This window comes from Schistocerca nitens, chromosome 3, assembly GCF_023898315.1.
Source record: "Schistocerca nitens isolate TAMUIC-IGC-003100 chromosome 3, iqSchNite1.1, whole genome shotgun sequence".
NCBI lineage: Eukaryota > Metazoa > Arthropoda > Insecta > Orthoptera > Acrididae > Schistocerca > Schistocerca nitens.
Window position 1 is genome coordinate 295,004,484 of NC_064616.1, and position 25,917 is coordinate 295,030,400.

General features: G+C 44.3%; 1 protein-coding gene across 1 annotated transcript in view; it reads left to right on the forward strand.

Moving 5' to 3' along the window:
• LOC126249194 (KICSTOR complex protein SZT2-like) overlaps positions 1-25,917 on the forward strand; it is a 706,154-nt gene that overhangs the window by 130,855 nt on the left and 549,382 nt on the right. Inside the window, exon 16 of the mRNA XM_049950848.1 lies at positions 19,568-19,798. Within this exon, the coding sequence (XP_049806805.1) occupies positions 19,568-19,798 (231 nt within the window). The remainder of the gene's footprint in view (positions 1-19,567; positions 19,799-25,917) is intronic.

Below are 25,917 nucleotides of genomic sequence, written 5' to 3' on the forward strand. Positions count from 1 at the left end.
ATGTTTCACGATGTATTTCTTTGGCTTCATTAACTGGTAGAGCATGGGTGTCATCTTCCATACTGCTTATGATGCTGACAGTTGGTAGTGACATTGGAGCTGGGGCTAAGTTAAGTCTTTTCCTGACACTGATGCATCATTGATCATTCTCAGTGCAAGATTGATCACAGTTTGCTTATATGTTGCTTGTAGATTTTCTTCACACACAGTCTGCTTGCGCCCATGTGATAGCATCAACCCACTCCCATGAAGTGGGAGCATGTGCAGAAACACTTTTAGAGATGGACATTGTAGTGACCTGCATAAGAGTAAACACCTGCAATATGCGCCCACAGCTGTATGGCACGCTACAGAAGTCGCAAGATGCTGTCACTTACAGAGGCCTCCACTCTTGGATGCACTTACAGCCTCTCCGTAGTGCACTCTTCTTGCCGGCCATTGGCTTATAGCGTAGGGTCAGGCCACCCTTGGTCTCAGGTGTTGACATTTGGCCTTTGTGTCTCAGACTAGTAGAGACTGTACTCTGTGGCAGGTGTTTTCCTGTACCAACATTCTTGAAGTAATAAAGTGTTATATTTGTTATTATCCATGTGTTCTTGTAGTCAGAACACAATGACAACAGATAGGGTTGTTTTTTATGTGTTTTGCTCTGTGGTTGCTTTTTGTGTTTCATTGTGACATTTTTCTTGTTGTAACATGGAAGACCTGCTTCAAAAATTGGTGCAACAACAGGTGGAGCTTCTTACGGTCTTGCAACATACTTTGCTTGGGTAGCTTTTTCCTACTTCAGCTCCAGCTATGTTTCCTTCTCTGTACCTGTCATTTGATGAGGCGGTGGAAGGTTGGGAAACATATGGACAGCGCCTATGGCATCTTTTCCATGCCTTCCACACTACAGATGTGGAGGTATGTTGTGTTGTGGCAGTTCGCCACATAGCAGGAACCTTCTTCATTGTCTTCTGACAATTTATGCTCGTTGTGGTCTTCCTATCATCACTGCTGCTTGCATGTTGTGATCGCTAGGGTTGTATTTTGTGAATGTAAGAAACATTACCATCAGTATTATCATGCTTAGGCCGCTACCCTCCATGGCCTTAGTCACAAGTGTAGTTTTGTCACATCCAAGTCGAAAGAGTCATATGCAGACGTCATGGTTCGTGATGTCATCCATTCCGCCCTGGATAAGGAAGTCTGGCAATGAACCCTCGAATTAGAAAACCCTTCCCTCAATGAGGTGCTACTGGTTGCCAACTGGAAGCTTGGTGCGGCATTGCAGTGGCGCGGCTGTGTCTGCAGCATCCGGAGAGGATTACGGAGTAGCGGTGCAAGCCAGCCAGTCTGGTGGCTTCTATGTAGCACGTAAACAGTGTTCCATCCACCACTCCCTGTTGCCATTGTGTCTGTCTTGTTACTCCCAGCATGATAGATCAGAGTGACCCCAGCGCTGGGCCATCTGTCGTAAGTGTTGGAAAAAAGGCCACATTGCGGTAGTCTGCCACTAAACAGGACAGAACACAGAATCAGAGAACATGGACATGGATACCCAGGAAGTGACATTGTCAGGGCTTGTTCCCAGTCAGGAGCCCAAGGAGCTTTGTATAGAGGTTTTGGTTCTTTCTGGTAGCTGCACCTACAGGTGGACATTGGCGCAGCAATTTCCCTGCTTTAATCCCAGACATATTCAGAACTTGGCTCTTCTCCTTCGGTGTCACTGGTAAACAGGCACTTATGAGGATATGGTAAACAGCAAATCCCTTTCCTTGGTCAGTTCACAGCTGACATTACCTGTTGATCATTAACTCAGCCTATTGCCTTTATTGTTGTTCACGATGCTACTTCAGCAGATATTTTTGAATTTGACATCTTTCAGGTCTTTGGCTTTTCAGTCACTGACATCTGGCGATGTCCTATCAGTCATTGGAATCTCTTTGCTCTGAATTTCAGGATATCTTTGCAGAAGGCCTAGGGGGTGCCACAGACTTTAAAGCTCTCACAACCTTGAAGTAGACAGCTTGTCCTAGATTTTTTCATGCTCAGCAGATTCAAAATAGCCCTCCACTCGCAAGTCAAGGTGGAGCTGGAGTGGCTCATATCTCTTGGGGTTGTGGTTCCCATTTCCTCTAGTGAATGGGTCATATCCTTTATTATCATGATGAAACCCTCTGATAAACTGCAACTTTGCGGTGATTTTAAGGTCATCATAAATCCACAGTTAGCGGTCAACACACAACCATTTCCATGTCCGAAGAGCTGTGTACATGCTGAGCGGCAGGTCATTTCTTCTCCAGATGTGGTCTTTCCGAAGCATATCATCAGTTGCTCCTGGATGAAGAGTCCAGGTGTATCATTGTTCTTAATACACCTGTCAGCCTGTATCAATACCAATATTTAATGGTTGGTGTGGCAAGTGCCTCTTCAATTTTTCAAGGCTATCTGGAACACGTCATGTCCACTATTCTGCACAGTTTCAGCCACCTGTATGACACTGTCATTACCAGACATACTAGGAGCAAGCACCTGCATAATTTCCAGGCCTTCTATGACAAACTTCAGGCTTTGGGTCTGCCTTCCAATCTACAGAAGTCTAAATTTTTCCAACCCTCTCTTGAGTATTTGCGCCACACAAATCGTGGCTGGGTGTCCAACCCTGGTGAGTCTGGTCAAGCCATTACGGACCTGCTGTGTCCCTTGTCATTGCATGAACTGCAGGCTTTCCTCAGTAAAATTGCCCATTACCATCGGTCCATTTCTGGTACGTCCACTATTGCACACCCTATCTACCTTCTCCTCTCCTTTGTCTGATTTACGACAAAGCCTTTCCATGCTAAAGGACTACCTCAGGTCACCACCGCATCTATCTACTTTTGATCCCAACAAACTGTTGGTTTTGACTACAGGCGCATCCCATTATGGCGTGGGGGCAGTTCTCACCCATCAGAATGCAGACAGCTCCGAGCAGCCACTGGCATCTGCAACCAAAACTCAGCGTCTAATACAGATCCATTACTCTCAGGTTGAGGAGGAGACTCTGGCCATTGTGCATGCATTCACCAAATTTCATGTAACCTTGTGTGGCACCAAATTCCAACCCATTATAGAGCACAAGCTGTCAGTTTTGTCATTCAGTCCATTCGACTGAGCCCCCAATAAGGCAGCCCACAGATTGCAGTGATGGGCCTTGTTCATCTCTGTTAATGTATATGATCCCACTTCTGGCACCAGTGTTAATGTACAGGGCTATTACAAATGATTGAAGCGATTTCATAAATTCACTGTAGCTCCATTCATTGACATATGGTCATGACACACTACAGATACGTAGAAAAACTCATAAAGTTTTGTTCGGCTGAAGCCGCACTTCAGATTACTGCCGCCAGAGCGCTCGAGAGCGCAGTGAGACAAAATGGTGACAGGAGCCGAGAAAGCGTATGTCTTGCTTGAAATGCACTCACATCAGTCAGTCATGACAGTGCAACGACACTTCAGGACGAAGTTCAACAAAGATCCACCAACTGCTAACTCCATTCGGCGATGGTATGCGCAGTTTAAAGCTTCTGGATGCCTCACGGTTTAACGTTTACGGCCCCTTTTTCTTCTGCGAAAAAAACGTTACAGGACACGTGTATCTGGACATGCTGGAAAATTGGCTCATGCCACAACTGGAGACCGACAGCGCCGACTTCATCTTTCAACAGGATGGTGCTCCACCGCACTTCCATCATGATGTTCGGCATTTCTTAAACAGGAGATTTGAAAACTGATGGATCGGTCGTGGTGGAGATCATGATCAGAAATTCATGTCGTGGCCTCCACGCTCTACCGACAACACCATTCGATTTCTTTCTGTGGGGTTATGTGAAAGATTCAGTGTTTAAACCTCCTCTACCAAGAAACGTGCCAGAACTGCGAGCTCGCATCAACGATGCTTTCGAACTCATTGATGGGGACATGCTGCGCTGAGTGTGGGAGGAACTTGATTATCGGTTTGATGTCTGCCGAATCACTAAAGGGGCACATATTGAACATTTGTGAATGCCTAAAAAAACTTTTTGAGTTTTTGTATGTGTGTGCGAAGCATTGTGAAAATATCTCAAATAATAAAGTTATTGTAGAGCTGTGAAATCGCTTCAATCATTTGTAATAACCCTGTATATGATCCCACTTGTGGTCACCAATATTAACAGGTTTGGGTTGTCTGGGGGAAGAGACCAAACTATGAGGTCATCAGTCTCATCAGATTAGGGAAGGACGGGGAAGGAAGTCACCTGTGCCCTTTCACAGAAACTGTCCCAGAGTTTGCCTGGATCGATTTAGGGAAATCACGGAAAACCTAAATCAGGATGGCCGGACACGGGATTGAACCATTGTCCTACCGAATGCGATTCCAGTGTGCTAACCACTGCGCCACCTCGCTCGGTCAATGTTAATGTTTACGAGTGGGGAAGGGGGCAGAAGGTTGTTACATATGCCTCGTGATGACAGTGTGCAGGAGGTCGAGCGGTCAGTATTTGAGAGTGGGCATCCAGGGCTGCCGTTAAATGACAAAACAGGAAATTAGGTACAATAAAGAGGATATATTTCAGTGTACGGTGTTCAAGGGGACACCTAGGGTCAGAAGTTATCAGGTTTAGGCCAGTCTAGGAGGTTGAACAATTAATTGAAATTTGCAGTGGAAGGAGAAGCGGTTCATGTTAACTTACATTGGCAGCTGGTCGTGAAAAGCAGAGCCAGAGGCTCTGCCTTCCAAAAAGACGTCTGTTCTACTCGAGGTCTGGATTACAAGAGAGAGAGGCAACTGTGTTCCACACTGCAAAACACTCCAGCATCCACACATGTGACCTGCATCCCACACAGGCTATTGGCTAGAACCAATGGTGTGAATTCGCTAGCAATTTCAGCAGAGGTCTCAGGGCATCTCTTGTTAGCAGCTTTAACTGTACAGAACTGCCTCGGTTTTGCAAGACAGGCAACTTGTATTATATGTAGATACAGCGTAAGTCACTCTGGGAGAAAACTTGTAAAGATTTCACTGGGCCTTTGAAATAAGTTTTTTAATCAATTCCCAAAAATATTCCTTGACTGGCTGCCACCATGTACATACCTTCCCCCTTCCAGAGAAGTGGTGACAAACACTGTTTACAAAACGGCGTAAGTCACTCCCCGGAAAGATGGTTTGCCCTAGTAGGGGCCTTAATACTATGGGAGGGAACTGTTACAATATTTCATTTAGTGTATGTAAGTGGGAGGGGACTTAAATGCAGTCAAGTTAATCAAATTTCATGAGTTAAGAAAATAATAAAATATTAACTATTCAAATTACAATACAATATCTCCTGTAATAGTTGAATCCATATAATCAGATCTTAAAACATACGATGTTAAAATCTTACCAGAAAGCTTCAGAAAAGAGGAATAAACTATTTTGGTTTCTGTTAAGTTCAGGGAAAAAAATCTGTTACTAATCTGCTGTTGCATTATAAACCCGTTGTCATAGGGAATAGATGGTGGCCGAACTGAATAAGCACAGTGACTGGTAACAGAAAACTTGTTGGTTCATTTAATGTCAATAACAGTCACGGTAATGCCTAACTTAAAAATGTTCGCATTTAAAACACTGATCTTTTAATGATTTACAGGCGTTATTTGTATTATTTGGCAAATATTAATATCATTGCTAAATAGTGGAACTAATACCAAAATAAAGTGCATCAACAACATGACAGAATACTCAGTTCTAGGATAATCAAAGTATTTGGGTAAAAAAACATAATAAATCAGTTTAATGCAATTGTTAACGTCTGACTTGTGTGAGAACTGGGTGAAGTACTTTTAAAAAGAGTGATAACAAAAGTAAAATTGTGCTATATCCTCCATATATTAGTTACGGATAATAGTAGCACAGAGTTTCACAGGCTACAAAATATTAGCACTTTTTAGTTGAATGAAAGATGCAATTAGCAAGCTGAAGAGATGATGTTCCATAAATCACATGAAAATCTTTAACCACATTAACTCATGTTAAAATACAAGGTACAAAAGTTTTCTTGTAAAATACTGGAATTATGGATGAATTAAGGGATAACAAAGGTACTGGTACACATCAAAACCCATGAATATCTAATACCAAAATACTACCTTCTCACTTTCAAGTACCTTAATTACTTCACAGATCAATCGTCCTTCAAAACATGGTGTACTGGAATACATACGAACATACAGTAGGAGAAGAAGACAGTGAAATATTACACCTAGGTCAAAATTACTCAGTAGTTCCAACTGTAAAAATTGTAACGTAAAGTAGCCAGAGCATCTGATGTGCTGTCACTACCTCAACTTGGATACCTTATTTGAAATGGCCAATACAGCCAAACAGTAGTGAAAATCTCAGAAAAGCAAAAGATAAGACACACCTATTCATTTAAAGCCCATTTTAAATTACCTCATGGGATAATATTGCTCATTTACATCATTTAGTTTTACATGTAAATTAATTAGTTAAAAGTAAGGGAAATAAAAATTAACCAGATTGAAATGTGACCATGTTGTGGTCTAAATGGTTTCTGGTTTGCACAACAAATACAATAGGTCTAATAATGGGAAGCTATAATCAATAATTCTCATAAGTTAGTGCTCAACATGGAACACTTGGATTTAATGTTTTCCCAATAGTGCCACTCAACCATAATGTTCTGCAAACATGTTACAATAATTATTAACAAACTGTTCTCTATAACTAAAATCACAACAAGAAATTCTGAAGGACAGAACCAAAACAACACTTTTTGGACAATCAGTTGACAGTGAAGATCAGTTACAGCGTTATTTTTCCTCTAAAATGACAAAGTTCAAGAAAAATTTACGTCCTGTCAACTGTTCTTAGCGTTTACAGTTTTGAGATTATCAGAGTAGTGTCATATGGCATAAAATAAGCTTGTAAAACAAAGTTGCAGGCATGGGGAAGCACACAGGCAAAACTCTAGAAAAGATAATTAAAATGTTTGTCCATAGTGAAAATACAGCTAACATTTTCCTCATCCTATTCATAAAAATTCATGTAAAAAAGGAAAGAATGCAGTGAGTTTATAATCAGTTCATTAAATACGAAAAGATTCACATCTAGAATGTGGCACTGTGCGACAGAAGCACACACACTGATTGTAAACAAACTTCTGACTGACGGGAAAAGAGCACATGGCTTGTCCAGCAGGGAATGAGAGATATGCGTGTGACGTCGACAAACTTAAATGGCGCTTCTCTCTAGTTGGGTGATGGAGGGGGGTATTATCTGCGGTGTAACGAATGTCTTGCTGGAGGGGAATGAGGGGAGAGGTATGCGCAAGGGATGAGGAATGGCAAGAGGGGGGGGGGGGGCGGAGGGGAGGGTGTGTGTGCTTGCTAAGGCTATCCTGAAGCAAACATTCTTTGAAGAACAGCAGAATCCAAGTTGGTAGAAATTACTACCTGGTGCGGGGTATACAACAGGGTATTCAACCATTTGAGCATAACTCCTGAGTTGGACAGGTGAGGCAAGCACCAAATAATATGTCATTGTGTTAACACATAGAAGAAGACATTGAAACACTAGTAGTGGGCGTCGTGGCGACAGGTGGTAGTACAGAGTGCAGGTGGTCAGGCTTGAGTACCTATAAGCATGGATTAATCTTGTTAGCTCCAGCTGGTAGTTATGTTATGAAATGGAAGTATTACAGTGGATGAAAAATTAGTAAGTAATTACCTGAGGTTGTAGTGGCGGGTGAAAAGTCGATGGTTAATAGACTTGTGGACACTATGTCACTGGGTAATCTAAACTGGCGATTCCAAAGAACCACAGGGATATAGGTTACTAGCAACAGGGTAATGAAGGAAGGAGGGGGGGGGGGTTTATGGTTGTGCTGAAAAGAGGCTTACTCATCATCGTGATCAGCATGAGTGGAAACATGTGGGGTAGCATTAATCAATGCCTGCAATCGATGTGTAGGCGGAATTCAAGGTATTTAGTGGTTTTGTAAGTAATTGGCTAAATCAGAAGCTTTAGTAATGGATGTTGTGGCTTAGGAGGAAAAGGGATTTGACCAATGAGAAAATTATGTTGCGGTTAATGCAGGGTTTTTGTGGGTATATTCGTGACAGCGGTCCGCAATCGCAACGCCAGGGTAGCTTGACATATTGACCATTGGCCATCCATGCCGAGTGGCCCACTCGCGGTGAACCCGAAGGCTGCTCACGTTAAAGAATAAGGAATTGGGTGTAATCGGGAACAAGCTCAGGTAATGAGTTTCAGAATAAGATTGATTCAGCAATGATATGTCCACTAGTTAGAGTTTTCTCTTCCTCTGTGGGGGAAGGAAATATGTCCGAGCAGCATTGGCTACTGACCAGGGTGTAAATGAAGGTAAGCCTCGTGAAGTGTCAATGATGCATAGATGAAAGAGATAGGTAGGTGATCAATTTATGAAAGTGAAAACTGAAAGAATAAACCAATCAGCTGGGCTCTCTGCGGGCGCTAACCGCACCTTGTAAGGCACATGGCCCTGGAGGAAGGAGGTACAAAGTAATGGTTGAGGTTGGAATGAATAGGCGAGCGACTCAGAGCAATGGTAGTAACTCAGTGCAATGCGTGGGCGAGGGAGGAACTGTGCTCTGTCTCCAAAGGGGCAATTACGTCTCGTGGGGGTTAACTACTACAAAATCCATGAAGTAACAGGGTGAGCTATGAAAAAAAAGGGGGGGGGGGGGGAATACTGCGACATTGTACAATAAAAACTTTTAATCATTAGGGAGGAAGTCTCTTGCTAACTATATTTCCAACAAGATAATGCATTACTGTACTTGGGTGATGACATCACGTCAAGGGTGCTAATCATCAACACTCTAGTGCTTATTTCAGTGGGTGCCTCAATCTTATTACGTCATGGGTGTGATTGTTTGAATAAACAAATGGATGTCTCGTACTTCCTAAACACACGCATAGTGCTGTATCCAAATGGTAGCAGCACCGATTTCTGTGCTCGCTCATAACATCTTCACTTCGTCATTAAATTACTTCGTAAAAAGTAGGATGAACAATAACGAAACTTGTGTTCATCTGGGTGAACTCTTAAATGTGAAAAACGCACATGGGGTGGAAACTACAATTCTTCACTTACTTGGGTGAAATTTCTTTGGTTTTATCCTACCACAAAATCTATTTCGCTTACCACTCTGCAGCAAGAGGGTAGTGCACTTCTCCTCAACTCAGGGGCACATTCGACTCTTCTCTATTGAGTATCTTAGATAACTTGTGTGCTTCCTTTCTTCTAAAAACATACCAATCCAGCTCTGGGCACAAACATGTTGCATAATAGGATTCCGGGATCGCCAACTCACAAAATCGTGTATCACAACTGAAGGGGAATCTTACGTAATGGGAGTGTTGATGTAGTGCAACATATCTAGAATCCAGGGCCATGGTGGGTACGTAATGGTGAAACCATTTAAGAATTTGGAAAAGGAGCAAGTAGTCGGTTTTTAAGATGTATCAGAGTAGACGGAACGTGGTATGGTGGTACAATATTTCGGAGGGGGCTCTGAAATGCAGAGAGCCACCAAACTGAATGGCGGTGCGTGGGAAGACACCCCATAATGGCGTGCTTTGTTATTGCAATGTGTTTCCACTTCATGTTTCATCAACTGGAGGTTGCTTGCTTCCAAACTCCCCTGAGAGCTATAGTCTGGTCAGCAGCATGAGAATGAAAAACTCACAATCATTTTTTAATCTTTGGCAGCTTGAAAGAAAACAGGGAAATAAATGGATCTAAAACAACAGTAGACTTAGCTCATCTGCAAAGCAGTGGAGCATTAGTTCCATAAGTTAGTTGAAAATCCAAAGTATCACAATCTATTGAACAATAAAAGACAAATAGAATAGACACCACAAGGAGGAGCCATGCAGTCTCTCCTTATAGTAAGCAGTCACTGGGAACATAGGCCGCAATTTACATGACTAAAAAAACATTGTCTCCACTGGAAACTCGCTGCATGGTAAAGTGAATCATGGCTAACAGTTCTGCTCTGACATCTGGGGTGGCAGCATGAAACAGACCATTTAACATCACTTACAACAACACACATAGGAACTCTTGCCTGTACATAATTATCTTCAACCACATGACCACGTGCCTGCCCACAAATAACCTCAATTTATGGCAGTACACATGTTCAACGGAAGTGTACTTTTAAACTAACATGCACCTAACATACATCTGAGGGGCTTATCTAGGAATTCAGCATACTCACAAAAATTTAAAGTTCAGATCGTTCATGTAAATAAAGTCACATCCAAACAAAAGACAAGAACTGTACGAGATGCAAAATCTATGCCATTATTCACTGATCTGTAAGTTCTTCTCTGGATAAATGGCTCCAAGGCCTCAGCACATATCAGCACTCACAGTACAGAAGAGACGGTGGCGGCGGTGGTGCAGCAGCTGAGGTCCGTACACACGCGGTACCTGCATAGCAGCAGTGTTGGCGGCAGGGCGGCAGGGCGGCAGGGCGGTTGGCTGCATGGCACTGAAAGTACGAACCATAGGCGTTGATGCCAGGACCCAAATGCAAATGGCAGTGGGGAGCTGACCGGTGGCGAACGTGGGGCAGCAAGTGGGCGGCAGCAGGTGGGCGGCAGCAGTGGCAGGGAAGCCGTTCCGACCGTGAACAACGTGCTTGTGCGCTCAGCGAGCCATGGCACTGGCTAGGACACATTGCGCGTTTTCCTTTCGCACCTCGGTGCTCGGTTCAGAGGTAACGGGAGGTGACCGAGAAGATGGGCTGACTGCAACCATCAAATGGGGCCGGAGCGCACGCCCTGCACACATATGCTGTGTAGTGCATCTCGGTGGACTCAGCGAGCACGTGTAGGAGCGGTGCACTGCAAGAGGCAGACAGTAGACTTTGCCCTGGGTGCTGGTATGTGCACACTCGGTGTCTGACGCAGCTGGCGCACTGCAGCACCCAGGCTCAGCTCGTAGCGGAATAACAGCATTGAATACCGATGGACCACATGTCAAACATGAACCAAAAGTAAACGGACACCCTATGGACCGAACAGTTGGAACGAAGCGCGATTCTGACGCCAATGTTAATGTATAGGAACCCACTTCTGGCACCAATGTTAATGTGTATGATCCCTCTTCTGGTCACCAATGTTAATGTTTATGGCCAGGGAAGGAGGGAGAAGGTATGCCTCGTGAGGACAGTGTGCAGGAGGTCGAGTGGTCAGTATTTGAGAGTCGGCATCCAGGGCTGCCGTTAAATGACAAAACAGGAAATTAGGTACAATAAAGAGGGTATATTTCAATGTACGGTGTACAAGGGGTGCACCTAGGGTCAGAAGTTACCAGGTTTAGGCCAGTCTAGGAGGTTGAACAATTAATTGAAATTTGCAATGGAAGGGGAAGCGGTTCATGTTAACTTACATTGGCGGCTGGTCGTGTGAAGCAGAGCCAGAGACTCTGCCTTCCAATAAGACGTCTGTTCTTCTCGAGGTCTGGATTACAAGAGAGAGAGGCAACTGTGTTCCACACTGCAAAACACTCCAGCATCCACACACGTGAAACTGCCTTGGTTTTGCAAGACAGGTGACTTGTGTCACTTAGATACAATGTAAGTTACTCTGGGAGAAAACTTGTGGGCCTTTGAAATAAATTTTTTAATCTATTCCCTAAAATATTTCTTGACTGGCTGCCACCATGTACATCTCTAAATACCACTACGGCATCCATTTTCACTCCACTGGGTTCCAATGCGGATGCCTTATCCAGGCTGCCCATCAGTCTGAACCCCGAGTTTGATCATGTGTTTTCATTTGGATGACACCTCCTGCCAGGTAGGAGGAGGAGGAGGTGGAGGGCGACAACGCCGCCGCCGATGATGATGATGACGATGACGAGGACAAGGACGATGACCAAGAGGTGATGGCACGAGAAAAAGTAGTTACGAAGCTGATCGAAACTGCCGTCTGGAGAACAAAATGACCAACCTACCAGACATGGTGGATGACCTGTCTGAGGAGGGGGTCGAATGCTGTGGCCTTGGTGACCACCGTACTAACGATTAGAATGCTGTCAGACAGCAGTCTGGGTACATGATGTTGATTGGCATCCCTACTGGTTACCGGCAGCCATCATGTGTCAGAATGACCACCATGTCTGCACTCTCCACATGGGAGACTGGAAGATCTGGTGCCATGAAAATCAGCTTCGTGTCTGGGTGAGCACCTGTCCACCCATCCAAGGCATGCCACTGTTGTTACTGGTGGCCTAGTTGCTGGGTGCCACCTATCTGCTTGTGTCCCAGCCTGTTTCTGCCTGTGTCAGCACTGTCCAATGAACCTATGATGTTACAGCCTCCAGGAGCAGCTGTGGTGTCCCTCCAGCCAGTGGACATGCCCTTTGCCAGTCTGATGTCTCCTGTGTGCCCTCAGTCTGAGGTAGAGTTGCCTCCACCTTTCCCACCACTGCCAGCTGTCCCCTTCGATCCCGGCTTTGACTACACGTTACTGGTCCTGTCATCCCATGCTCCCACAGCGGGCATTGGGAATCTCCTCGTGCTGGCCACTTTCGCCCATATTCCAAGGTCTCTCTCTCTCCTCTCATCTCTGAGGCCTCCATGGACGTGGGCACTATCTCCACATCACGGGAGGCCACTCCTTGCCTGGGGAATCAGCGACACACTGCCCGCAAGCAGGAAGGGGTGTACTGATGCGCGTAAGATTCCACACCCATGATCTGGGCGTGCTGCTGTGTGGCGCGCAACAGAAGTCACAAGACATTAGCACCGGCAGAGGCCTCAACCCTTGGATGCATGTGCAGCCACTGTGTAGTGCACTCTGCTGGCTGGCCAACAGCTTGTAGTTGGTTCTCTGTCTTACCAGCACCAAGTTGGGTCATTTTGTGATGTGGTGTGATACCATGGCAAAAGTTGATATCAAAGTACCATCTTGACATCTAAGTATGAATTCAAATGAACAGATCAGTTTTAGGCTGCTATCTTTGGCAACTTCACTGGTGGGTTTTGTTGACTTGGTCAGATGTCAATGTAACTTCGACATGCACAAATCATTGGTGGATATGTAAATGATTTAGAGTGGCAATTCTCTGTGACAGGTAGAATGGCAATCAGAGTGCATTACTGTTGTTTGTGTTTAGTTTTGTTATCAGTCCTGTTGGATATATAAGGGATGTGAACAACTTCATCTTTTAGTGATAACTGTGAAAGACACAGAGATAATACATACTTGTGTGAGGCAGCGTTATTAGCATCTAACAGAGTTTGAAAGGGGCCTCATTGTAGGTCTCCATTTGGCCAGCAATCGTGGGGCATTCAGATGTGTCAGTGGTTTGATGTTGGACTGCATGCGAACGTGAGACCAGGCATACTCATCAACGTTGTGATTGACCGCATCTGACCACCACAAGGGACGATCGCAGTGTTGTGCACCAAGCGCACCGTAACCTCTTTACAAGTGTGCCTGCCCTCCAAAAACAAGTAATGGTGTCCCTGCAAATTTCTGAGTCATTCCACATCATTGATCACAGACTAGGAACAACCAGACTGGAGAATTACCATCCTGTGTGTAGATTTCCAACACCATAACATAAACAGCTGCTTTTGAAGTGGTGCTGTGACTGGGAATCATGTACTGCTGATGAATAGGAGCACACTGTGCTTAGTGATGAATTGTATTCCTTCACTACCTCTAGATGACCATTGTCGGTGAGTGTGGTGGCAATCTGGGGAAAGGTCTCATTCTTGCAATGTTTCAGAGAAGCACAGAGTTGTTACTTCTGGTGCCATTTTTAATTGGACGGTGCTCATATACACATGGCATTCTGTGTGATCTTTAGAACACATGGGGGACCAACTTGGGCACTGACTCTGTCCCAGTGCCATTATGTAGGACATCAAGGACCAATTGCAACAGTTATGGGCCAGCGTGCCTCAGCTTTATGCTCTAATGGCTTTATAACACATTTCCCAACCAAATCAGTGCATGCATCTAGGCCAAGGGGGTGCAATGTTATATTGATGGTGGGCTCATATCTCCAAGTTCTTTGTAAATTTGATTCAATTTTGTAGTCACTCCAAAAGCATCACATGTTTTCTCAACCTATGAAGTTTAATTTTTTCCCTCCTCCTCCTCTCTTCTTCTCTCCTGGGCACTTCAATTTTTTTTTTTGTCATGTAGAGACAGAGACAGAGACAGAGAGAGAGAGAGAGAGAGAGAGAGAGAGAGAGAGACAGTGCATTGATACAGGCAGCGCCTGATAAAAGATGTGTCTTGTTGTAATCTGTAACAACGTACATCTTTTGCACAATGCCATTCTTTACATATGATTCTACAAGTGCATCGTCATTAGGTGTGCTAGCCATTATGGTGTCTCTTTCTGCCATTCCACTTTAGTAACATCTGCTTCTTTCTGTTCACTATTACCATAGGTGTCTACAAGGGAAAGCAAGAGGGGGCACTTGTCCCCTGTTGGAATTTTGGGAGGGGGCTATGCAGTTTTTATATTAGAAACGCATATAAAGAATCTGTGATTCTACTAAAGAACAGATGTAGTACCATTTCCTACGTGTTGGCCTTGGCACTGTCACACAGTCAAGGTGGATGCAAAACTTTTGATAACTGAGCCAAAATAAAGAGTCCTGATCTTTTCTCTGGTACTCTTTCTTGCAGGCTTTAAAGAGCTGAAGAAATGGACCAGCCCAACACCTGGTGCACAGATTCCAGCTATTCTCAGCACATCACTAACATGATGCATCTCTCCCCACCATCTGTCCCCAATTCCCACAAGGATGTCCTTCGCCTCCCCCTCACTCCCCTCCTCTTGCTGCACAACATAATTACATCAGTAGTTTACCACTTTTCTGTGGAAGAGGAAGACCCGTAAAGACTCGTTTCATCTAACAACAGCTATGCTACAGACTGTCTGAATTTACATTTTAAAGTTATAAACTGCAAGATTACACATCATAACAAGAAAAACCCCCAGAATTTAATAATTAGACTGCTAAAAAACACAGAGAAAGCTATATATGTAACTTGTTGCTCGGCAGATGTGTAGCAGGCAGCATTTGGAACTTGCTCAGTCTGCATTCAGTTCTGCACAGCATAACTATTGTTCTAGGCTACAAAGAACATGGCTATAATTTACAGTATGAGTGTACATCTATAAATCCAAGGATGGAAATGAATCAGTTAAGAACAGAGGAAAATGTGTTGAATTTATAGTTTGAAAAGATGTCTTCTCCAGGAATGTTGTGATACTCTGTGAGGTACAACATATTGTAACTTGCAGTCATGGAATTATGAATCCTGCAGTCCGGTTGGCATGGCAGCTTGATAATGTGTCAAACTGGGGTGAGAAGAATCAACTTGGTTCAATCTCAGTCTGTTAAAAGTTGATTGTACCACCAGATTTCAGGGTGATTTTGAGAGCTTACTCGCATCTGTCTAGGTTGTACTTTATCCAAACAGCTAAAATAAATAAATAAATAAAATAAGAAAGATAAATGTATCTTTGAAAACACAGTAGGTTCAATGTGAGTTACTCTAGTGAGCGTCTGTATTACTAGGCAACTATCCTGAAATGTAGAATCCATTGACATTTGCAGGTTGTCTATCTGACAACTTCCAGGGGCAACAGAAATTTAGTTTTCAATATTTTGTGTAATTACTGATCGAATTTAAAAATTTTAAATGCTGTCATAATCTATTCATTAAGAGGTTAGAAACTGTATGGTTGTAGTGAGGTATTGTAGTTGACTGCATGCAAATGCCTGGACTGTATTCATCGAATATTTGAAAATGGGAGCAATTAGCAACTTTCAAAAAACTTTACACTTAATTTCAGTCCTGTACAAAAATTTTTCTTGCAGACACACAAAATGATGAAAGGAAAAATGTTTCTCACTTTTTGCTGTTCATGCAATAAAATGTCAGCATTATACATGACATTTCAATTTATTACTTCTTTAACAATGACTCTATTCACAACATGATTTGTAGACAGTATCCACACATACCACTGATTGTACCTCAGTGTATGACACACAGTTGTTAGGAGAGATGGTGTCATAAACATTGATTTAACTTTTGCTTAAAATGGAGTACAAATTATCCAATCCAATTCATCCAATGTTTCATAATGAGAACGCTTAGCAATTTCAACAAACTTTAAACATAATTTCAAACCTTATCAAACATTTCCTCACTTGCATGCTTCACATCACTTATTTAACATATTGACTTATTTGTAATGTGGTAATAATCAGATGTATGAAGCAGTTTTATACCTGAGAGTTCGATTTTTTGAGTACTTGTGGGTTTACTGGTTAAATAATAAAAAGTGTGAAAATAATTCAGTAAGTCCAATAACATGGCCATATGTGCAGTTACGTAAGCAAAGTGGTATAAATGGCATCACAGTTGACCTAACCATTTTTAAAGTTTGTTTCCTGTTTCTCATCTTTCGGAAGAACTAACATGTCATTTTTTGCAAGTTAATTTGTTTGCTGTTTAGCAGGATTTTCTCAGACATTTTTTTCTGTTATTGGATTTTTAATTTTCTATATAACCCTACCATTATTTGGATGTGAATAAAAATAGTGTTTTATGAATAACTTGGTGTGTAGCTTGGATTTAATTTGAAGAAAAATATAATTTCAGTTCATTCAATTATAGAGTTGGCATTCATATTCACATTAGAAGTATAAAAGTGTGAAGTGAGTGTATACTAATGAAACATGCCTGCCATTTAGGCATCAAAGTAATCTACCTTAAATAAAAGTGGGATGTGTATCAATTGTTTGACATATATTAAGTTTTTTAAACCTATTTCCAAATTTATTTTTCGGGAGCAAGACACATTCTCAAGCTCACTGAGACAGTTATATAAAAATGGCATTTCAGAATCGTGCCTCATGTTGGTTAAATTTTGCGGATGCCCATCACTATTACTTATTTTCTTCTCTTCAGTTTTTAATTATTTGTGAAGTTAGGAAACTCCTTCCTGCCTTGCTGTATTGTACTAACAATACTATTATTCTTGATCGTTAATCTGTCAGGATTAGTGTACCAGTTGTCGAGGTAAATACAGTAACCCTTTCTCAGAAAATCGTGAGTAATCTCCAAATCAATTTGAGAAGTTTTTTTCTCTTCACTGCCATAATTTCCATTCTTTACCAAAATTATTGTAATAAAATTCCATAAAACCTGGAATAGCTTTAAAAAAACTGATGCCAAACCAGGTACACTTTAAAAGGATAAATTGCTTCCATCCAAGATGACTTTCCCAGAGCAACAGAAATGTGCCAATAATAATATCCCTTTGTGGTGTATAAATTGATCTTAAATTGCCCCTCAAATGTTCTGTAATCAATTGTACTTTCAATAGTTGTCCACTTATAGCATTTAAGGATTTATATGTAGTGTTGCATGCAAAGTGCAGAACTTTTTTCAGGTGACAAAACCTCTTTTTATTCACAATTTTCGTGAAGAATGGTGTAACAAGTAACTTCCTCTTTGAAGACTACAGTTTGTTCTGGCTTTTGCAGAATTGCCTGAAGATTGATCATTCCAATAAATGTTTTTACTTCATCTGTTGTGCCATATTAACTCCATACCCTAGGTATTCCTGCTGAGTTTGTTCATATTTATACTGCTCTTACCAGTGAACCTAAAGCTATGGTGGAATGAAATAACATGCATAAAAGTATATTGGGGCATTCGTAGTTGTGTCATTGTCAGGTGTCCTGAATGCATGTCACTTTCCTTTTCCTCACTGTTTGTGTCTCTCAAACCTTGGAGCTGTCACTAAAATTGTTATAACCTTCTAAAAGGAGTCTTTCTATTTCTGAATCCCACAAACTGTAAGTTTACTGACCTGACTGAATGGGTGACTCCTAAAGCTGCTTCTTCATTCAGTGTCCAGTTTATGATTATTAGGTACTTCAAGTGAAGTGTAAATAGCCTTACATAACACTATCAAAGTAAATTTTCACTTTGAATTTACTTATTTTTATGGTCAACACATTAAGATGATCAACTTTTATACAGTACTTGTAACATGGCAGATCAGTAAACTACACACACTACTATGATTCTAGATCGAACAACATGGTTCATACTCAGAAAATGCTCAATTGGAAATTTATGTAAGTGACTTTATAAGGCTGACTTTCACTGAATTTTACTCAGTCAATACTTGACCATGACAAATCATATATACATTTGTCTGTGCTCTACTGTAGCTTGGCATGCACTAACTAGCGTACTAGCAGTACATGACTATAGCTTGATGGCAAATAGCTTTAGCATTGCTCACAGTGGCTTTTTTAAAGATGGGGGTAGGAGAGTTATAGCAAATTGTTAAAATGCAAAGTTATTACATTTCCTGTAAAAATATGAAATACAGAAATGATAGGTCATACATATATACATTAAGGAACTACCTTACTTTAAATAAAATTTGGTTAAATATTCTTAAAATATAACAAATAACCGGTTCTGCTTTCACAAGTGGAAATTTGAGTATGTTCTTTTATCATAGGCATTTTGTTAAGTCTGCCAAGAAATTTGTGGAAATTCAAATTTTATAATTGTAATATGTTATACTAGTAAAAGTGTGCAAATTTGGAAACAGGAAAAATGGAAATGAGCATACGGCATTGTGGGCTGGGAGTCCCCCATTCGGGGAAGTTTGACCACTGAGGGCAAGTACATATTGCATTCAACGCCACATTGTGCAACTTACGCATCGGCTGGAAACAGGAAAATCAGGGTTACAGAACAGTAACACTGGTATTTTTGAAATAATTATATTTTAACATTTGAACATTCTAATCTTCTGAAGAGTATGACAATTTAATATAAGGATATCTCTTGAACTGTTCAATTTTCAGACAAAGATGTATGTTTTTTCATTTCAGCAGACAAGAAAAAAAAATACTATTTGTGTTAAGAGTGGTATTATAGCAAGTGGAGCTGTTCCATCTTGCTACATTTCAAAACAAGATCTTCTTGCCATTGCAATAGGTTACATTGTAGCAAACACAAGGAAAACAGTCCAGAAAGTGCTCTATTCAACTGTCACTTAAACACATGAAATGCACTCGTGAAACAAAATGTTGGAATTAGTGGAGAGCACATCATCTTGATTCGTGAGAGGTATCATCTAGTGGAGTAAACTTTAACTAACAGCATTACATCAGTCTTAAGCATCTCCAATCTCCATTACCATGATCCATATTTGCTCAAATAATTGGTATTGGTAGCCAATAACATAAATCACAGAGAAAGAGAAAGAAAGAAAACCTTATTGGAGTGTCACAGGTCCATTAGTGTGCTCTGTCTTCATTCCTACTTTGCTTGTTGTTGCAGGGCAGGGGGGTAGATGTATGCATTACCCCTCTGGGTATCTAGCAGATAAAAGATGTGATGTAACAATTGAAGTATCCATTTTTAAATAATTGAATAACTATGTCATATATAAGTAATTAAGATTCTAATGTAGTTTGTTTGTTCCAGGTATGAACGTGTTCCACCAGATTTCAGCACTGTTGTTTTCCCTGATGGAACACAACCTGCAACTTCAGGAAAGCAATTACTCTACAACATGGCAGGTGCTAATGCAGGAGGACTGCTTACAACTTTATCCAGATACTTACATCACCGCCGCTGGCTCTGGTCAACACAATCTGGACCTAATTCATCTATTGGGATACCAGCTATCGCCAGAATTCTTTCAACTATAACAAAGTAAGTGCTGAAAGTTGGATACTGTGTTTAACATTATTAATGGTCTGGTGTACAACGTTTCCTGAAATATTAATCCATTGTGTAAACACAATATTTAAGTTTTCTTGTCTAGTGAAGCTGGCATTTTAAAGTGAGAGTTTCTATGAGATAAATAAAGCTTGTGTAATGGGATTCAAACATTAAGTGATGAATGTAGACTACTAAATCAGATGGTGATTACAAATACCGTAGGATATATTTTCCAAATTTAGTTCCTGATCATAAAACAAAACACTTTTCACTGTTGTCCTTGTTTATTGTGATAAAAACACTCGTTGCTTTGTATGTGCCCATGTAAGTTATGTTTCTTTTCAATATACATGCTGTGACCAAAAGTCACTGGACGTGTATTGCTGTTTCTTCCAGAAAGACCATCGTTGTAATTAATAGTGTGTATGCCCATCTTTTTGTACTATTTCAACAACATGAACAACATGAAATGGGTAGATGGCTACCTACCTTGTAGTGGAGATGTTGAGTTGCAGACAAGCACAATGAAAACACAGCTATACAGTTTAGCTTTCAGCCAAAAGGTCTTCCTCTGAAGAAGGAAACACACAGACACTCGCACACCCATGACCACTGTCCCTGGCCACAGTTGTAACTGCGCCTCATTTGAGCTGCAAGCTGGCAATTGGAGGAGGCATGAGAATGGGAGGGGGAAATAACACGGTGGGGTGGGAAAAGGTGTAGTGCTGCTTGGGTGAGTGTGCAAGGATATGGTGGGGACAGGCTAGGGCAGCTAAGTGCAGTCAAGAGTTTGGAGAGGGTGGGGGTGGTGGGAGAGAAATAGAGAAGGGTAAAAGAACTAGTTGATACTCTGGTGGAATAGAAGACTTTGTTTTACTGGAGTGGGAGCAGGGAAGGTGATAGGTAAATGGAGGACAGGGACTAGTGACAGTTGAGACCAGGGAGGGTTACAGGAATATAGAATATATTGCAAGGGGAGATTCCGCCTGCGCAATTCAGAAAAGCTGGTGTTGGTACAAAGGATCCAGATGTCCCAGGCTCTGAAGCAGTCATTCAAGTGAAGCACAATGTGTTGGGCAGGATGTTCAGCAACTGGGATGTCCAGCTATCTCTTGGCCACAGTTTGTCGTGCGTACAAACAGCTTGTTGATTGTCATACCCATGCCAAAAGTAGCATTGTGGTTGCAGCTTAGTTTGTAGATAACATGATTGCTTTCACAGGTAGCCCTGCCTTTGATGGGATAGGTGATTCCTGCAACCTGAATGGAGTATGTGGTGGTGAGCCCGCCTGGCTAGCTGCGCGGTCTAATGCGTTGCTTCCTGAGTGGGAAGGCGTGCAGGCCCCCAGAACAAATCCACCCGTCGGAATTGTGTCGAGGTCTGGTGTGCTGGCCAGCCTGTGGATGGGTTTTAAGGCAGTTTTCCATCTGCCTCGGCGAATGTAGGCTGGTTCCCCTTATTCCACCTCAGTTACAATATGCTGATGATTGCTGTGCAAACACTGTCTCCATGTACGAGTACACCATAATTACTCTACCACGCAAACAATTGGGGTTAAACTCATCTGGTATGAGAAGTTCCCAGGGGGGTGAGGGGTGGGAGGGAGGGGGTGGGTTCCACTGGGGGCCTAACCACACAATAACCCTGGGTTCGGTGTGGGGTGGTGGTGGGGTGGGTGGACTGCTGTGGTCTGTTGTGGGGTTGTGGACCACTGTGGGCTACGGCGGGACGAAGTCTCTCCGTCATTTTATGTCCCTGGTTCAATACAATACACAGTGTGGTGGTGGGAGGATGTATGGGACAGGTCTTGCATCTACGTTTAATGCAGGGATATTAGCCATGAGCCAAGGGGTTGAGGGCAGGGATAAAGTAGGGATGGACAAGAATATTGCGTAGGCTTGGTGGGTGGCAGATTACCACTGTGGGAGGTGTGGGAAGGATAGTGGCACAATATTCCTAATTTCAGGGCATGATGAGAGGTAATTGAAACCCTAGTGGAGTACGTGATTCAGTTGCTCCAGTCCTAGGTGGTACTTGGTCACGAGGGGAGTGTTCATTTGTGGTTGGACAGTGAGTATGTGGGATGTGGCAGGTGACTGGAGAGACAAGGAATGGGAGATTTGTTTCTGTGTACAAGGTTGGATGAGTAAATTCAAGATTCTGTCTGTGAAGGCCTCAGTGTGATGCTTGGTATATTTGGAGAGCTGTCACTGCAGATGTGATGACCTCAGTTGGCTAGTGTTTATGGAAGGGACTTCTTGGTATGGAATGTGTTGCAGCTGGTGTCCTCACCATCAGTCCAGATCACAAAGATGTCATCAGTGATACTGAACCAGATGAGGGGTTTGATATTCTTGGGGGGTAGGGGGGGGGGGTAGGAAGGATTCCTGTAGATGGCCTATGAATAGGTTAGCATAGGATGTTGGTGGTATGTGGGTGACCATTGCTGTATGATAGATGTGTTTGTAGGTGATGCTTTCAAAGGAGAAATTATTGTGGATGAGGATATACACTCCTGGAAATGGAAAAAAGAACACATTGACACCGGTGTGTCAGACCCACCATACTTGCTCCGGACACTGCGAGAGGGCTGTACAAGCAATGATCACACGCACGGCACAGCGGACACACCAGGAACCGCGGTGTTGGCCGTCGAATGGCGCTAGCTGCGCAGCATTTGTGCACCGCCGCCGTCAGTGTCAGCCAGTTTGCCGTGGCATACGGAACTCCATCGCAGTCTTTAACACTGGTAGCATGCCGCGACAGCGTGGACGTGAACCGTATGTGCAGTTGATGGACTTTGAGCGAGGGCGTATAGTGGGCACGCGGGAGGCCGGGTGGACGTACCGCCGAATTGCTCAACACGTGGGGCGTGAGGTCTCCACAGTACATCGATGTTGTCGCCAGTGGTCGGCGGAAGGTGCACGTGCCCGTCGACCTGGGACCGGACCGCAGCGACGCACGGATGCACGCCAAGACCGTAGGATCCTACGCAGTGCCGTAGGGGACCGCACCGCCACTTCCCAGCAAATTAGGGACACTGTTGCTCCTGGGGTATCGGCGAGGACCATTCACAACCGTCTCCATGAAGCTGGGCTACGGTCCCGCACACCGTTAGGCCGTCTTCCGCTCACGCCCCAACATTGTGCAGCCCGCCTCCAGTGGTGTCGCGACAGGCGTGAATGGAGGGACGAATGGAGACGTGTCGTCTTCAGCGATGAGAGTCGCTTCTGCCTTGGTGCCAATGATGGTCGTATGCGTGTTTGGCGCCGTGCAGGTAAGCGCCACAATCAGGACTGCATACGACCGAGGCACACAGGGCCACCCCCTGCGGGTTCGGGGGTAAGAATAGGCCCGCGGTATTCCTGCCTGTCGTAAGAGGTGACCAAAAGGAGTCTCAACTGTTTCGGCCTTATGTGATGGTCCCCTCTCGGGTTTGACCTCCACCTTTCTAAATTATTCCGAAGAGCGAGCCAATTGGGGAAGGGCGCCTTACATGGTGCACTGTATCCGTCGTGCAATTAGACCTTTAGCCGGCTTTCTCGTCGTTGCAATGGTGTCCTGCTCGTTTTCGATCTCTTGGGCGATTACCACGCTGCACTCTGCAGTGTTTCTTTTAACTGCGACGACGACCTTTGACAGTTTTGCACCTAAGATCCAGCACGGTAGCCAGCCCGTTGTGGTGGGGCTGCCATGTACCCTCTTGGTTGTAGCCCCCTGACAACACAGGGATCGCTCTACTGATGCCTGCGCCGTTAACTCCCCACGTATGCCAAGGAGTAGATGCCCATCTCCTTGGGGCATCAGGACTCCCGGCAATGGCCGTCCTGCCAGGTGGCTATTGCTGCGGCTGGGTGGCGCCCGTGGGGAGGGCCCTTGGTCGGAGTAGGTGGCATCAGGGCGGATGACCCGCAATGAAGCGTGGTACATCGTCTCTCGCTGGTGGGCCTCCACCAGCAGTCTCTAAGCGATCGAGGTCTAACCTCAACGGGAAGAAATTTGACCCGAGATCGTTTCCCTCCCTAGCTACTCCATGGGAGGAACGTCTTGCTATACCAGGCAGTGGAGAATATTCACCCCGGTACCTCGTGTGTACGCGGGTTGATGGAGAATCTTTTATGTCGACAAAGCCCCAGTTTTTTGTGGAGCATTTAGAGGACAAGTTCGGGGAGGTGGAGGGCTTGTCCAAGATGCGCTCTGGTTCTGTGCTCATCAAAACGGCATCCTCTGCCCAGTCACGGAGGTTGCTCAATTGTGACAAGTTGGGGGATGTTTCAGTTAGCATCACGCCGCATACGAGTCTCAACATGGTCCAGGGTATTATATTCCACAGGGATCTTCTTCTGCAGTCCGACGATGAATTACGCGCCAACCTCGAACGACGAGGTGTTCACTTCGTCCGGCGCGTCCATCGGGGTCCGAGGGATAATCAGGTAGCCACCGGTGCCTTCATCTTGGCCTTTGAGGGTGATGTATTACCCGAAAAGGTTAAGGTGATGGTTTACCGTTGTGATGTGAAGCCATATATCCCTCCTCCGATGCGGTGTTTTAAATGCTGGAAGTTCGGGCACATGTCATCTCGCTGTACTTCCAGCATCACGTGTCGGGATTGTGGACGTCCTTCGCATCCTGATACTCCATGTGCCCCGCCTCCTATCTGTGTTAACTGCGGAGAACACCATTCCCCCTGCTCGCTGGACTGTCGGATCTTCCAGAAGGAAAGGAAGATAATGGAATATAAGACCCTGGACCGCCTGACCTACACCGAGGCAAGGCGGAAGTTTGAGCGGCTACATCCTGTGCCCATGCCGTCCACCTATGTTGCTGCTGCAACACCTGTTCGAACCTCTACAGTGTCGTCACCTACAGTTCGATCTCAGCTCTGTAAGAATTTACCGGCCCCCTTGGTTGTGGGGGGCACTTCAGTCCCTGTTGCTCCTGCTCCATCTACTTCAGGAGCAACACCACCCCAACCACCGGGGACATCTGTTCCCCCTTCACAGCCGGAGCAGCGTGAGCCTTCTTCGGCTCCTCTCGCCCGAAAGGGGTCCCTTGGGGCCCTTCCATCCCAGGCTTTGCCCAGTGCCAAAGCGGACACCCGCAAGCTTTCCAAAAAACCACCGGTCGCTGGTCGTAGGGCGTCGCGGTCGTCTTCAGTCCCTGAGACTGACCCAGTGAGGCCCTCCCAGCCAGAACCACCAAAGGCACAGCGCGCAAAACTGTCGAAGAAAAAGGCTTCCAAGAATCCTGACATTGCGGTGGCACCTGTCCCACCGCAACCTTCTCCCTCTGCGTCCGAAGATGAGGTGGAGATTCTGGCATCCGCTGAGGACCTGGATCTCGCCAGTCCCTCGGACGCAATGGATGGCTGCAGTACAGGTGGTGATTCAGTAGCAGCAGGGACCCCGGAGACGTAATCTGCCTCCCCAGTCCCTTCACGCCTTTCCCATCCATGGCCAATACCATCCTCCAGTGGAACTGCAGCGGTTTCTTCCACCATCTAGCTGAGCTCCGCCAACTTATCAGCCTTCACCCTTTCTTCTGCATTGCTCTCCAGGAAACTTGGTTTCCAGCAATGCGAACCCCCGCCCTCCGTGGCTATCGGGGTTATTATAAGAACCGAGCAGCTTATGAAAGGGTGTCTGGTGGCGTCTGCATATATGTCCTTCACACACTGCACAGCGAGTCTGTCCCTCTCCAGACGCCTTTAGAGGCTGTCGCTGTCCGCGTGTGGACGCCACAGGCTGTTACCGTCTGCAGCCTTTACATTCCACCGGATGGTGATGTCTCGCAGCATGTCCTGGCTGCACTTGTCGCCCAATTGCCGCCACCTTTCTTGCTATTGGGCGACTTCAACGCCCATAACACTCTGTGGGGTGGGTCTGTGGCAACAGGTCGAGGCACCATCGTTGAGCATTTATTGTCGCAGCTCGATCTCTCGCTGTTAAATGATGGTGCCTTCACACACTTCAGTGTGGCGCATGGCACCTACTCCGCCATTGACCTTTCAATCTGTAGCCATAGCCTCTTACCGTCTGTCCAATGGAGTGTGCATGACGACCTGTGTGGTAGTGACCACTTTCCGATCTTTTTGTCACTACCACAGCGCC